The sequence below is a fragment of the Streptopelia decaocto genome (assembly GCF_964273445.1).
Source record: "Streptopelia decaocto genome assembly, chromosome: 5".
NCBI lineage: Eukaryota > Metazoa > Chordata > Aves > Columbiformes > Columbidae > Streptopelia > Streptopelia decaocto.
The window spans coordinates 57,383,227-57,397,696 of record NC_138659.1 but is presented as its reverse complement, the minus strand read 5'-3'; the positions used below and the strand labels follow the sequence as shown (position 1 = coordinate 57,397,696).

The 14,470-nt window shown below is 62.0% G+C and overlaps 3 protein-coding genes across 11 annotated transcripts in view; all 3 read right to left on the bottom strand.

Annotated features, from left to right (window-relative positions):
• Positions 1–1,170: 1,170 nt before the first annotated feature.
• PYROXD2 (pyridine nucleotide-disulphide oxidoreductase domain 2) lies at positions 1,171–6,012 on the bottom strand (the record flags this gene model as incomplete). Its single annotated transcript, XM_082054200.1, has 17 exons — positions 1,171–1,248; positions 1,560–1,662; positions 1,888–2,008; positions 2,119–2,225; positions 2,363–2,517; positions 2,648–2,804; positions 2,923–2,995; positions 3,097–3,231; positions 3,323–3,464; positions 3,887–3,984; positions 4,094–4,155; positions 4,379–4,532; positions 4,675–4,821; positions 4,916–4,989; positions 5,069–5,162; positions 5,395–5,414; positions 5,856–6,012. The coding sequence occupies 16 exons, from the start codon at positions 6,010–6,012 to the stop codon at positions 1,592–1,594; spliced, it is 1,767 nt and encodes a 588-aa protein (XP_081910326.1). The 3' UTR covers positions 1,171–1,248; positions 1,560–1,591.
• A 1,279-nt stretch (positions 6,013–7,291) lies between these two features.
• Positions 7,292–12,506, bottom strand: HPS1 (HPS1 biogenesis of lysosomal organelles complex 3 subunit 1). 9 transcript variants are annotated; one of them, XM_082052202.1, is made up of 18 exons: positions 12,309–12,506; positions 12,081–12,218; positions 11,872–12,014; positions 11,555–11,663; positions 11,195–11,355; positions 11,010–11,112; positions 10,805–10,909; positions 10,644–10,716; positions 10,467–10,534; positions 9,366–9,533; positions 9,115–9,294; positions 8,976–9,043; positions 8,719–8,841; positions 8,552–8,616; positions 8,212–8,357; positions 8,000–8,113; positions 7,783–7,865; positions 7,292–7,503 (listed from the first exon to the last, which is right to left on the bottom strand). In XM_082052202.1, exons 1-18 carry the CDS (start codon positions 12,405–12,407, stop codon positions 7,341–7,343), a joined length of 2,109 nt encoding a protein of 702 aa, XP_081908328.1. In that variant the 5' UTR covers positions 12,408–12,506; the 3' UTR covers positions 7,292–7,340. The 9 variants fall into 9 exon arrangements, with proteins under 9 accessions (XP_081908328.1, XP_081908331.1, XP_081908329.1 ...); XM_082052205.1 differs by having other exon boundaries at positions 9,115–9,291; XM_082052203.1 differs by having other exon boundaries at positions 10,644–10,713.
• A 198-nt stretch (positions 12,507–12,704) lies between these two features.
• HPSE2 (heparanase 2 (inactive)) overlaps positions 12,705–14,470 on the bottom strand; it is a 111,949-nt gene continuing 110,183 nt past the window's right edge. Inside the window, exons 11-12 of the mRNA XM_082052787.1 lie at positions 13,680–13,826; positions 12,705–13,607 (exon numbers count right to left, since the gene is read on the bottom strand). Coding sequence (XP_081908913.1) covers positions 13,442–13,607; positions 13,680–13,826 — 313 coding nt within the window. The 3' untranslated portion in view covers positions 12,705–13,441. The remainder of the gene's footprint in view (positions 13,608–13,679; positions 13,827–14,470) is intronic.

Sequence of the window (14,470 nt, the reverse complement as noted above, 5' to 3'; positions counted from 1 at the left end):
CTGAGCACACGCTGGAGCCTCTCCTATAGTGGGTGTCCCATGCCAGCCTCAGCATGGGGGACCATGGAAAGCCCTGGAGAAGCCCAAACTGGGCCCAGCAGTGGAGCCCATGACTCGTTTGTGCCTCCGCATTTTGGAGCTCAGTTACTAAAGTATGAGGCCAGAAGCCTCCCCCTTTGAGTCCCCATAAGGCAGACAGTGGCAGGGGTGCAGGGCAGGCAAGTGGGTCCTACTCCCAAGCGCAGCAATAAAAGGGTCGTGGGGGGTCTGGCGGGTCCTCCCCGACCTGAGATCTCCTGGCCTTAACCCACAGCAGTGGGGCACTCTGTCCTGCTGCTCAGTGTGACTGCGGCTGGAGGTGTCCCCCCTCGTTGTCATCCCCCTCCAGCCCAGCCCTCAGAGCTCACTAGGTGCCAGCACCTCCAGCCCTTGGCAGGCAGCAACTACAGCAGCTAAAAATACGGTGCCGGCAGCAGGACAGCCCCGTGCGCGGGAAGCTGTGGGCAGCGGGGTGGGCGTGCGGGACTATTCTCAGAGGACTGCGGGACTATTCCTGGCCAGTCAATATTGATTCAGCCAGCTCAGGTGCAACAGCTCAGCCTGGCTGCACCGTATTTAGGGCCCGGTGGGAGGCGAGGCAGGCAGCTGAATTGGGAGCATTGTCTGGGGTAGGAAGAGGGCAGGGAGAGGATGTGAGCTCTGTAATCTGCAGCAAGCGGCTCCCGACAGCAGCCTGGGAGAGGGGCACACCCCGGGCCTGCCGTCGGCTGAGGGGTGGCCAGTGAAAGCCACCGGGCTGCACAGAACACTTGCCCTGGGGATGGAGGCATGTGGCCACAACAGGTCCAGGCAGGTTCCAGCAGGAATGGGGAGGTGTGCGGGACATGGGGAGTAGCTGCTAGTCCTGGCTCCTGCAGTCTCTGAGCTAGCTGCTGGTCGTGTGGCTGCTGTGCACACAGCAGAGGCTGGGAGGACAGAGGATGGTTTGGGGGCTCCATTTAGCAAAGTAAGTCTCAAGCCGGTCCCTGTTTTTCTGCTTGTTTTAGCCACCTTGGACTGGCCCAGGCCAGCCCTGTATACACCTGAACCTGCATCGGTGAGGAGAGCGCAAAGGGCTGATTGTCCCCATTCACAGCTCTAGGACATGCATGTTGCCTCTGGCAGCTCTCCCAGGGCTGCATCACCAGCTGCTGCAGGTGGCACAGAGCAGCCCCTGACACACTGGCACATTGGAAGCTGCACGAAGAGCTGAAAAACGACAGCAAGAGTGCTTGAGACAGAGCCTGGGCCAGGGTTTATTTTAACAGGCGCAGGCAGGGGCTGAACAAGGCTCCCAATGGCTGCCCAATGCCCAGGAGCCACCAAGGCATGGCTGGGCTGAAACAGGCTGGGAGCAGCCACGTGTTCAAGGCAACAGTGGCAGCTGGGAGTACAAGGAACTGTGCCAGCCCACAACCCACAGCTCTCAGGGGATGCTGCTGCCCTGTGGTGCCCGGGAAGGAAGCTGGGGACAGGCAGGGCTCTGCATGGGGACAACACAACTTGCTGCAGCCACAAACCTGTAGAGGTGAGGTCTGTGTGACCACTGCCATCAGAGGTCCCTGAAGTCCTCAAGGGCCACCTGGGCAGCGTTGCGTCCTGCTGCTCCCATCACTCCTCCTCCTGCAAGGGAGCAGAAACAGGGAGCAGTGGGCAGCTCCAGCCCCAGGAGATGGGTCCCAGGGCTTCACCATTGGAGCTGCTCCACCTCCCTGCTCATGTGAGGGCAGAGGGCAGTGGAGCCTCCGTCCCCCACAACTTGTGCTGCCCTTGCACCTCTTCCATACTGCCATACATGTCCTCCTCCTGAAGCACCCCAGGAGCATCCTGGCTCCCAGCCCTACTCACCAGGGTGGGCTCCGCTTCCACACAGGTACAAGCCAGGAACTGGGGACCGGTAGCCTGAGTAGGATGGTGCTGGTCGGGCAAAGTACAGCTGGTCCAGAGACATCCCTCCATGGAATATGTTCTGCAAGCAGAGCTCAGGCTGTGTGAGGTGGTTGTACCTGGCTCAGGGCTGTGTCCCCACCAGCGCTGGCACCAGAGCAATGCTCAGAGCTGAGCCCATGTGGTACCCACCCCGCTGGGCAGCCCAAAGATCCTCTCCAGGTCTGGCGGCGTCAGGATGTCCCTGCCGATGACAGATGCCTTGAACCCTGGGGCATAGGCTTCGATGCAGTCAAACACTAGAGAGGGATGGAGGGGTGGATACACAATTCAGGGGAACATCGTGGCTGGTCTCTGAGCAGCTCTGGGGTGGCTCTGCCCACAGGCAGGGACCAGCACACCTGGTGTTACCCGTGTCTGTGTGTGCATTACATACCGGTATCTGCATATGCATTTCTGGCCTGCTCGTCCCAAGGCTGCCCACCCGCCAGCACAGAGGGGGTGTACTGGGTGAAGAGGGACACGACGTGGCAGCCCCGTGGGGCCAGCCCCGGATCCAGTGCTGAGGGGATGCAAAGCTCTATCATGGGCCTGGGGGAGTAGGACATCAGCTGGGCAGGCAGAGGACATGGTCACCCCAAACCTCTTCCCCCAGCACCACCCAGCATGGCTGTCCTGCCCACTCCCCAGGGCACCGAGGCATGCCGATGGGGGCTCTTACCTGCTGGAGGGGTGCCCATGGGTGGCCTCGGTGAAGGCCTGGTGCAGGAGGTGGGTGCTCTCGCAGTTGAGGTGGATGGAGCACTGGTGGTGGGGCAGGGGTTGGCCATCGCAGGTGTTGGGAGCAGCCAGGAAGCTGGGCAGCCGATCCACCGCCACTGGGCATGGGAGGGGGGCAGGGGGGAAGATGGGTGCAGCCTCTTGCTGAGCCCAGCAGCCTGTCACCAGTGTCCTTCCATTGGGGACAGCGGCAAAGCTGGCCCCACCAGTGCCTACCGTTGATCTTGGTGACAGGGGAGCGTGTGTCAACCTGCCGGATCTGCTGGACAAAGTCCTTTGGCAGCTGCTCCTGGGGTGGGAGAGGCCGGGGCAGAGCTCAGCGGTGAGGGGGACAGCCCAGCCAAGGGATGTCACCGTGCCAAGCCCCTGCCAGTCCTGTGTACCCCATACCTGAGGGGTGAGCTCCAGAAAGGTGATCTGGGGGGAGGCATTAGACAGCACTAGTTTGCTCCTCACCTCCGTTCCATCCTGCAGTGCAACACCCTGCACCTGCCCATTCCTGCCCAGCAGCACCTGGCACACCACCTGGGCAGGCAGAGGGGACAGGACCTCACCCAGAGCACCCCCACCACCTGCAGACTGGCCAGGCAGCTCCCCACAGCCAGACACCTCATACCTTCTCAGTAAAGATGTGGGCTCCCTGGGCAGTGGCTGCACGGGCGATGGCTTGGGACAGGGCCCCCATCCCACCAGCCACGTAGCCCCAGGCCCCCTTCCGTCCCTCCAGCTCACCCATCACATGGTGCAAGAGCACATACCTGTGGTGGCAGGAACCCAGGTTAGCTGCTGGCCAAGGGCACAGGTCTGTCCCCTGCACCAGCATGGTGAGAATGGTGCCATGGTCCCTGTAGATGGGACTGTGCCAGCTTGTAGGATGCCAAATCAGTTACAGGGAGCACCCCCTGGCCAGGACTTGACCTGACCTGGCGACAAAGGTGTTCAAACAGCAAAGGGGCATGTGGGGACCACTCAGGAGAGCCATATGGCAGGGATGGGGGGCAGCCCCTTGTCCAGCCCCAAACCTGAGACATCCTGGCAAGACTGAGCATGCAGCAGAATGGAGAGGCAGTGGGGCAGGGCACAGGTTGCTGGGGCACAGCAGAGCCAAGGAGCTGCCAGCACAGAGGATAGCACAGGGGGGCGGTGCAGCAATAAGCCCTGGGGGAAAAGGGACCCTCACCCACTGCCGGGGGTGTGGGGGCTGGCCATGGCTCCAATCACCGCATCAGTAGCTAGAGTTGCCTTCAGGGGCTCTGACTCAAACCACTGATCCAGGATCTGGCCCGGGAGAAAAACAGAGAACCAGGCTCAGGGTGGGGGGCTGCTGCTGCACCCTCTCAGGCAGCAAGTCAGCTGGTGGCTCTGCACTGCTACTGCTAGCACTCACCTTGGAGATGGGGGCTGTGAGCACTTCATAATAGCGCGGCAGCTGCCGCCCCAGCGTCAGCCCTGGGGATGGAGAGGTGGTGTGAGACTGCATGGCTGTGCCCAGATGGCTGCCCGTGCCTGGCTGGGTTTGGAAGGACCAAGGCGGGCAGGCCTGCCAGAGCCTGACAGCCCAGGTGGGGCTCCTGGGGAGCCTGTGCCCCAGGAGAGGGCAGCTCTGCATCACCCATCCCAGGTGCAGGCAAACACCTATTGCCATCAGGGCTCCCCAGCATCCTAGACGTACCTGCCCGCAACAAGGGACGCAGGGCTCGCAGGGCTCTGAGTCGCTGCAGCATGGAGCCCTGCCCCAGGGCAGCTGTATCCACCGGGGGGGCATCCAGCAGCTGGTCAAGGGCTGACACCAAGACCCCCATGAACAGCTCATACTCAGGGTAAGCCTGAAAGGAGAGAGAGAAGGGACCACAGGGACTGTGCCATGATGGGTTCAATGGATACACCACTCAGGAGCATCCCTGCCACTCCATGGGCAGCGTAGTCCCTGGGGGGCTTTGCTGTGCCAGGTCCATGCCCTTGTGGTACCTGGGCATCCTTCTGGGAGAACTGAGCAATCTGCTGTTGGGTCTGGGCCATGTCATGTCCCAGCAGGAGAGAGCGGGGGCAGCTCCTGTCCTCCAGCAGTGGGGTGAAGGAGTAGGGGTCCCGCAGGAACACCCTCAGACCGTGCCGCTGCAAGACAGGCATGGCAGGACCCACCCGGTGCGAACACCCTGCCAGCATGCCAGCAGGTGCTGGCAGCCCAGCGAGAGATGGGAGCCAGTACCTGCAGCTCCAGCTCGGTGTAGATCTGTGGCCGCAGCAGGCTAAGCAGGTAGGATGCCCGGGAGAACTTGAAGCCTGCAAGATGTGGAGCAGTGGGAGGTGCCTGTGCCCAGGGCTGGCCAGGGGCAGGAGGACAGGTGGCATGCAGGGGTACCTGGCACAATCTCCTCAGTGACAGCCGCACCACCCAGCACGTGGCGTTTCTCTAGCACAGCTGTGCGCAGCCCTGCCCGCTGCAGGTAGGCAGCCTGCAGGAAGCACAGCATCACACTGCTCATCACTTCAGGTGGGATGCAACCCTGTCGCCCCAAGCATCCTCTTGCACATGGTGCCACTCCTGCTTGCCACAGCGCTGTAGGAGCCTCCAGGCCCATGAGCACTGCCACCAGCACCTTCCCTTGCCCACAGCACAGACCATCCCTGGCCCTCCACTGTCCCCCGGGGATGAAGGACAGACAGCACCCTGCTCTCGGTACTCACTGCCACCAGCCCGTTGTGCCCTGAAAGGAGAGAGGGAGGTGAGCCAAGCCTGGTGTCATGGCAGTCCCATGGCACCAGGCACCCTGCCATGGCTGGGGTGCAGGGCTGCCACCACCAACCAAATAATGGGGTTCTGGACACGGGGATACAGGTGACAAGGAGCATTCTCCTATTCCCCTATAGCCCTGGCACTAACGGTGCAGGGGAGGGGGGCAGAGGTGCTCGAGGCAGATGCACCAGCTGTGCCCAGCACACTGGGGAAGCTGTAACATGTGCCCAGCCATGCCAGACCCTTGCATCTTCCCTGGCACAAGGAGTATGCTGAGGGTCTGCAATGTGCCCAGCAGCACTCTGGTCTCCACTGGTGGCCACTACACACCCCGTCTGCCCTGGGGGGAGGGCAGTTTGGGGTCTCCACCAACTCCCTGCAGCCTGGCACCGCCTCCATCGCCCTGTGTTACCTGCCCCGATCACCACCGCGTCATACTCCTGCTGCAGCTGCTTTGTAGCCCCGGCATGGGCCAGCCGCACTGCCGGCAGCCCCAGGGACAGATGCCAGCCCCACAGCCAGCGGGACAGGCAGCCTGTGCTCGGTCTAGCCCAGAGCACAGCTGCCATTGCTCCACAGTGCCTGGCCACGGCTGTCCTTTGCCCAGCAGCCTGGACTTTGCTTTCACAGCAGAACTTTTCCCAGTGCTTCTGGGCACGGGGAGGAGATGGGGGGCCAGGCCAGGCAATGCCTTGGCACAGGGCCACACGCTGTGTCCCAGGGCTTGTGGGGAGGTTGAGCAGAACAACGGCACAGGCACAATGCTGCCCACCCAGCGCTGCCTGCAGCAAGGCACTGAGCCCTGGCAGAGCTTAGTTGGGGGCTTGTGGGGAGGCTGGAGACCAGTCCCAGTGCTGAGAAGGTGACAAGGTTGGACCCTGTCTCATTCTCAGCAAGATGCCAGTTGCTCCCCAGCCTGTACCCCCGGAAAGTGCTGGGCAAGCAGGTGGGATCCTGAGAGCCCCCTCAGCCCCTGCTGTGCTGCATGGAGGACCCAGGGGCACACAGCTGGGGCGATGTGGGCAACAAGCACCACAGGACAAGGGGAGCTTGGGCCCTGTTGAGTGGGTAAGCCCCACACACAGTGCGGAGAACAACAGGAAAAGGGGCAGCTTGGGGGTGCACTTGGCCTCTGCACACAGCACTGTTGCTTGTCAGGGCAAATTCCTGCCTAGCAGGATGGGGCAAAGACCCTGCCATGGTCCAGTGCTCCCTGGAACACCAACTCCAGCCCCAGCGAGTGCCATGGAGCAAGGGACAGTGAGTGCCAATGTCCCTCAGGACTGGCCTCAGCCCCAGCCATGCTGGGGGGGAGGTTTCCACATGCATTGAGTGCAGACAATCCTGGGGAGCAAATAAGCTGCCTCAGCTTTACCCCCTATTCACAGCTGAGCTCAGCCCTGTGGCTGACTGGTGCCTAGGGACCTGTGTGCAGAGAAGGGGGCACAGGACAGGCCACACCTTCCCAGAGCCTTGCTAAGCCTCCAAGGGCCCCACACCCCACATCTGGGGATGAGGGGAAAGGGGGATGCACCCTGTGCTCTTCCTCCACACAGATTTGGCTACACCATTTTGTTCTCTGGCTAAAGCCTGTTGGTGATGCCAAGTCAATGCTATAAATCCTGCTTTGAATATGCACTTTTCAGCAAGGCGGTGATTGCCAACAACCTCTCCTCCCCACTCTCCATCTGTCTCCAGAGGCTGCTGAGTGCCAGTGAAGCCCTTGGGGAGCGAAGAGGTGGGCAGTGCCAGCCCTGGCCGGGCTGGAGGATGGGAAGGCTGCCTGTGGCTGCCTGCAGGCACAGCTGACAGCACACAGACACAGAGAAAGTAACCCAGGCACTGGGAACACCCACACACCCGCTTTAATTCTGGCCCCAAGATAACTGGAGGCAGCTCAGAGCAGGGGAATGCGAGAGGGTTCCCAGAGGCGCCGAGCCAAGTCGCAGGCCTGCTGGACCACGAGCTCGGAGGGGATGATGCCCAGGTGCACCGTCAGCAGCTCGTAGCACTTCACCACCTCTGCCTGGTGGTTCTTGCTGTAGTAACGCAGCAGCTTCCTGCAGAGGAGAAGGCAGAGGGCTCGTCAGGCACAGCACAGACTGGCACCCCCTTTATAACCAACTTCCCACTAGAAAGTCCCTGGCAAGGACACAGTGCCCATCCACTAGCAGGACTGTGGGACCAGGCTGGGGAGATGGGCTGGTGCAACCCTGGTGACACCACAGCACTTGTACCACCCTGCAGTGACAGCCCAGCAAGGACACCACTCACACGGACCCCCGTGTCAGCACAGCACTGGGCCCTGGTGCCAAACTGCAGTGCTGGGGACTGCTCACCTGTAGTAGTCTCCTGCCAGCATCCCAACAGGAGCAGAATCATCAGCAAGGACTGGCACCTCCATCACCTCCAGCTTGTAGCCCTAGGGAGAGATGACAGCAGAGGGCAGGGGCAGGGAAAGGACTGCTGAGGAGCCAGGGCTGTGCCTACAGCCCTGCTCCCTGCCCCTAGAAGGTGACAGGGAAGAGGGGCTCAGCTCCTTCTGGCCCCACGTACCAGCTCATTCTCAAACCAGAGGAAGTAGGAGCAGCAGTAGTCACCATCCTGCAGCATGAGTGTGGTGTAGCCTTTCTGTAGGTATCGCCGGGTCAACGCGATCAGGGACCAGACCTGGTGGACAAGTGGCACCTGAAGCCTGAGCAGAAAACCCTCCAAATTTCATGCCCTCCTGTGGTCCCCATCAAACCCTTAGCCCCATGAGCAAGTACCTTCTTCTTGATGAAAGTGGCCAGTGGGCCCTTTCCCAGCTCAGAGCTGGACTTCTCTGCCATGCTGAGCGATGGTGCCATCATCTGCCCAGCTGTGCGGTCCACATAGATGAAATGCACCAGGCCAGGAAAGTCCTCCAGGTATGTGGGCGTGGGTTAAGGGTGTCCAACAACTTTGGTGCCCTTCCAGAACAGCCCCTGAGCCTCAGGGAAACTGCCTTCAACCACCACAATCCTCCTCCCCTTAAGCCCAGTGCTGTGAGGACTCACTCCCACCTCTGCAACCCTCCTGGGGACCCCTACTCGCCAGGCTGGGTTCCCAGTCGCAGGGACGGGTATGACACCATGGTGATATTACGCCTGCTCTTCACCAGCAGGAAGTCCCGCCAGTCCAGCAGCTTCTCCCTGCCGAGAAGAAGCAGGGTGAGAAGCTGGGATCCTCCAAGCCCCAGCACAGCTGACTGTGGGGCAGCCCCCTGGTGATGCCAGTCACCTCCACGCACTCACCTCATCAGCTTCTGGGCACGGTCCCGCAGCCCCTGGGACAGGCTGTGGCTGGCAGAGGCCAGGAAGAGCTGGCGGTACACAGAGCAGAGCTGCCGCTTCACGTTGGCCACTGCCTGCAGCAGCCTGAGCCAGGAGACATGAACGGAACCGAGTTTGGCCCCTGGGTCCTCAGCAGTGCAGGGACAGCTGTGCCATCCCCCAGGCTGGGAAAGGTCCCTGCCTGCTCTGGAGACTTTCCCTGGCCACCCTGTACTCACTCCAGGGAGCTCCCAGGCTCACTCCGGGAAAATATCTTGTTCTTCAAGTCCACCCAGGAGTTCTGCAACTAGACAGAGACAGGGCTCAGCATCAGGCTGCAGGGACAGCAGGACAGCTTCCTCGTGTCCCCACTCCCACCTGGATGTCCTGCCCACTCAGCTTCTTCACAAACTTGTCCATGCGCTGTCGCAGCTCGGCCAGGAATGGGTAGGAGCGTGGGGCTCCCACCTCTGGCCCCTCTTCCAGCTTCCTCTCCAGCACCAAGAAACCATCCAGCAGCTGGTACAAGGTGACCGCCACCTGGGTTGTGGGGCCCTGCTGGGAAGGGGAGAAGCAGGTCAGCCAGGACCCTGCCCATTATTGCTTCCCTCACCTTAGAGACAGCTCACCTTGGTCAGGAGGACGAGGGAGATGCCTGGCCAGAGCGGGAGGCAGTGCATGGTGTGCGGCAGCAAGGGGCAGTAACCTTCGCGCAGGTTCGCGTCCAGGAAGATCCTTCTGGGGTTTGAAGCTTCAGGGACTAGAGGCCCCAAAGTCTGGAGCAAGTCCTCTGCCATCTGAGGAGAGATGGGAGATGCTCAGTGCCCCACAGAGACAAGATAGCCTGCACCAGCCCAGAATGCTCTGGAGGGACACAGCAAAGTCCTGAAGGCACGACTGAACCAAGAGAGCTAGAGAGAACACATGGCAAAAGATGAGCAGCGAGGGAAATGCCCAGGTACCCCAAAAAAGAAGCAGATAGAGGGGAAGCTGCTTGCAAAGACACAGGCTGAAACAGAATCATAGAATACCAGGCTGGAAGGCACCACAAGGATCACGTGGTCGAACTTTTCTGGGCAAAAGCACAGTCTAGACGAGATGGCCCAGCACCCTGTCCAGCTGAATCTTAAAAGTGTCCAGTGCTGGGGACTCCACCCCTTCCCAGGGGAGATTATTCTGGTGGCTGATTATTATCATTGTGAAAAATTTTCCTCGTGTCCAATCAGAATCTCCTCAGGAGTAACTTGTACCCATCAGCCCTTATCTTTCTTGTGTGACTCCTTGTGAAAAACGAGTCTCCTTCTTCCCTGTGCCCGCACCTTAAATACTGGAGCTTCTTTTCTCAAGGCTGAACAGACCCAGGTTGCGAATGCCTTAAGCTGAACCTAGCACTTGCTTGCAAAGAGTGTGTGAGGCCCTGCAGCATCTGTCAGGGAAGCAGCGCAAAAAGCCCAGAGGCAGCAGAGGGAGACACCAGACTGCTCCGAGGCAGCCCTGGGGCCCCTCTGTGCCGACAGCTCTGGGCAGGGAGATGCCTCAAAGAGGGTGGTCAGAGCTGAAACTTTTATGCACAACATGGAGGATTCAGGGCACACCCCCAGCCCTAAAGCCTGGGGCACTCACAGCTGCAGCACTGCAAGAGACAAGAGATGAGAACCAGAGATGGCAAAGAGCACCAGGACAGCTAAGGAGATGTGGAGCCAGGAGGGACTGCAGGACCCCATGCTCACCTGGACATCTGCAGCATCTGACTCCCTGGTGCTCAGTGTCTCAGCGCCCTCTGACCAGCTCTCGCTGCCTGCAGGGAGCACGGCAGGTCGCCCTCCCTGCCAGCCCCTCACGCAGCCCCATAGCCTTTGCAGGGCTGGGGGGCACGGGGCAGAGCTGCTGCCCAGCTGGGCACTCACCCATGCTGTCCCTGCTCGGAGAGGGCTCAGGTGTGTAGTAAATCTCGGGCACTGAGAGATCATCTGTGTCCTGCTGGCGAGAACAGCTGGGTGAGCGATGGGAGTGACGCAGGCAGCCTGGCCAGTGTCCCGCCCTGCAGCTCCTGACCCCATCGACTCACCTGGTCATCCGAGTCCTTCTCCGCAGCTCCATGGGAGCCAGGGCTGCTCATGGGGATGCTCTCGCTTCTCCTGGGTCCCTGGGGAAGCACATTCCCCGCTGTGAGCTTCCAAAAAGAGGGAAAAAAAATCAAGCCCTGGCCATCAAGGCATCACCCCATGGGGGCACCCCGACCTGCTGCCCCCCAACACTCTTCTCTGGAGCACCTGGGGGCCAAGCTCCTCCTCGGCACTTTGGCTGGGGTACAGGTCCTGCACCAGGAGGATGAGGACGAGTAGGTCAGCAGGGCGGATGGAGCTGGCATTGCGGCTGCAGGCCAGAGAAGGAAAGGGTCAGCTGGGAGGGCAAGCAGCTACCCCAAGCAGAGTGGTGGGGCCAGGGCTGGGCACACCTGGAGTAGAAGGCCAGCAGCTTGGTGTGCACCAGGAGGAAGGCATGGCCCACCTCATCCCCTCCACGCTCAGGGCTGGTGTTGATGTACTGCACCACCTGCCGCTCCAGGAACTCGATGCACTGCTCACACAGTTGAGGGTGGATCAGCCGCTCCACAGCCTGGAGTGAGGGTGGAGAGGAATGCTGCTGAGTGCCCCTACACCCAGCCATGCAGCCCCAGGGGCAGGTCAGAGCTTCCACTGCTACAGAGAACTACCCCAAAGTCCCCACCTCAGAGCCTCTTCCCACATCCCAGGATCCTTGCAGTCTCCCACCCCTGTGACGTTCTGAAGGCGAGGGACACCCTGTGGCATGGTACCTCCACCGCAAAGCTCTGGTCCTCCTCCCGCAGGTGGCTGTAGGTCTCCAGCAGGCCCCGCAGCAGGCTCCAGACACGCTCCCGCTGCTCTGAATCGGGTGGTCGCAGCCTGCAATGGTCACAGAGTGCAAGCTGAGAGCTGGATGTCACCTCCCCGAGTGGAACGGGCACCCAGCTGCAGCCCAGCAGCCAGGGGATCCTCCTGCAAAGGGGTCTTCCCAGCTTGGAGACACCCACTCCCACCCCCCGGGGCTGCATGACGACATTGTTCTGCATCCTGGCGTGCCAGCCTGTGCCAGGCAGCCGTGCCCACTCACTCCTTGCGGACGAGGTGGGAGTCAAGTGTGACGAGCCCGCAGTGAGCCTCCACCAAGCGCCGCAGCACGAACAGTGTCCTGCGCAGGTCGTCCTCGCTCTCCGTCCCGTCGCCGTTCACTGCGATGTACAGGCAGTCCCCGAACTGCAACCAGCAGCACGGTCAGGTGGGGGCCGACCGGGGCGTCCCGGTCCCCGGTACCGGCCCTACCATGTGCAGGACGTGGAGGTGCCGCCCGTGCTCGGTCGTGAAGCAGGTGTAGGTGTCGGCGAGCTTCTCCAGCAGTGCCGCAGAGGAGATGATGAGGGGGGCGAAGAGCGTGTTGAGGCTGTCCTCCAGCGCCGGGCCCTGGGGCACACGCTCCCGCGTCAGCGCACACGCGTGACCGCGCAGCACGCACCTCCTTCCCCGCACCCGCGTCGCCCCGTCCCGCCTCACCTGCCCGGCGTCTGGCGGCTGCAGCCGCCGGAGGAAGGCGGCATCGGCCCAGTAGAAAAGCAGCTCGGCCGCGGTGCTGGCGATCAGGACACACCGCATGGCCCGGCCGGACCCGCAGCAGCGGCGGGAACCGGGGGGCACGGGGGGCACCGGGACCGCGCGGCTCCGCCCGCCCCGCGCCGCTTCCTGCTCCGCCGCGCGTGACCGCCGCGCCCACGCGCGCAGCGCCCCCGGCGGCCCGGCGCGGTCCTGCAGCGCGGCCGCTCCGCGCCGCGCCAGCCCCGCTCCCGGTCCCGCCCGCTGCTGCCGCGCTCCTGGTGCCGCTCCAGCCCCGCTGCTGCCCCGCTCCCGGCCAGGCCCCGGCCCGTGAGGGACAGAAGACGCCGCTGCGGTTGACAACCCAAATTTATTACACCGCCGGTGGCGCTTCGGCGCGTCCCGGGTGCTCCTGCCCGTGATACCGCCCCTCTCCCGGGCAGGACACGCGGCCCGGCGGCCGTCGCTTCCCGCCGTATAATTTAATTATCAACATTTCCAGCCGCGGACCCTCGAGCCCCGCCCGCCCGCCCGGGGCGGACCCCGGCGCCCCTTCTCCCGGCCCGCCCTACCCGCGGTAGCCGCGCGCCGGTCCCGGCCGCGCTGGCGGCGGCAGCAGAGGGAGCTGCTTCCATGCGCTTGCTGCACCGGCAGCGCTGCCCGCCGCCCGGAAAGGTGCAGAGGAAGGGGGGACCCGGCTGCTAGAGGGGTCACCCTGCAGAGTAGCAGGACTAACAGGGGAAGGCGTCCATCCCGGGCTACATCAGGGCTCAGCACCCCAGCCCTCCCCAGCAACCTGTGGGCGGTGGACTCCGGGTGCTTCTCACAGTCTGTGTAACAGATCGTGGCAGGCCCTGCAAATTTTCCATTGCACCACTCTGGTTGGATGGTGGTCAGGCCTAAGTGGAGCTCTGTGGTAACAGGGTGGGAGAGGGCGTCAAGCCAGAGAGCATCCAGGACACGAGGACGAGAGCATGGCACAGTGCCTGCCCGACATGGCCCTGCTGCGAAGCTGTGTGGGCTGCAGAGGAGGCAGCGTGTCCTGGGGAGTGTGTGCGGGCAGGAGCGGGGCCGGTGGGTCCATTCTGGGCCATGGGCTATCGGTACCGGCAGGCCAGCGCGTTCACATTCTTCACCACGTAGAAGCTCATGGTCAGTGGGGGGATGACAAGGGTGCGGCCGGCCCGCAGTGGCCGAGGCTTTAGTTCAGGGAGGGTTCCGTCATCCACCATGGCCAGTGGCTGCCCATTGAGCTGGACTGACCTGTGGGACCAGGAGAGGTGGGATTGAGGAGAGGGTGGTGGTGGCAGCCCCAGACACCAGCATCACACTTACTTGGAGTGGAGCCCGTCCTTGCCATAGGGCTGCAGCAGGTATTGGTGGACAATCTTATCCCGCAGTGTCCCCGCCAGCTTGATTTTCTTCCGAGAGCGATGCAGGTTGATGATGTAAAGGGTGATGGACCCTCGGACATAGTTGTGGCTGCAAAGGGGAGAGCGGGAGCTGAGGTGTGCATTGGCACATGCCACAGGGACATCATCTCCAAGATGATGGATGAGGGGGTCTCTGCAAGAACTGGCCTTGTGCAGCCATCTGGAGGGGACATTACCATCCTGGTTGCACTTCCACAGGGAGATGCCACTTCCAGTCCCTAACATTCTGCGATTCTGTGACTCCTCGTCACAAAGCCCAGCTCTGCAATGACCCTTTTCCAATCTTCCCCTCCCCTCCTCAGCCAGGGGTGGCATGGCTCCAGGGGGTACTCTGCCGGTGTCTGGAGCTGGGGGGTGGCAGTCCCAAGGTAAACCCCCCGGGGCCTCCCAAGGAGAAGGCTGAGAATGGAGGGGAGCTCTGTGTGCAAGTGGCGTTTGCCCCCACTGTCCCGGGCACCTAACTGACAGGTCCAGACACTGATCCTCTGTCCCTGCTTAATCAGGCAACCCCAAACAAAGGCTATAAAGCACTTTGCACCTGTCAGTTACTGGACAAGGTTTCCTACCGAGCTGGAGGCATGTTGAAAGCATCTGGATTGTGTAAAGAAACAGACTCTCCTCCTCCACAATAGCAACTTGTGTCTGCAGAGGAGGTGGCCGCCTCCCCCCCTCCCCGGCTCGCTGGGGTGCTTT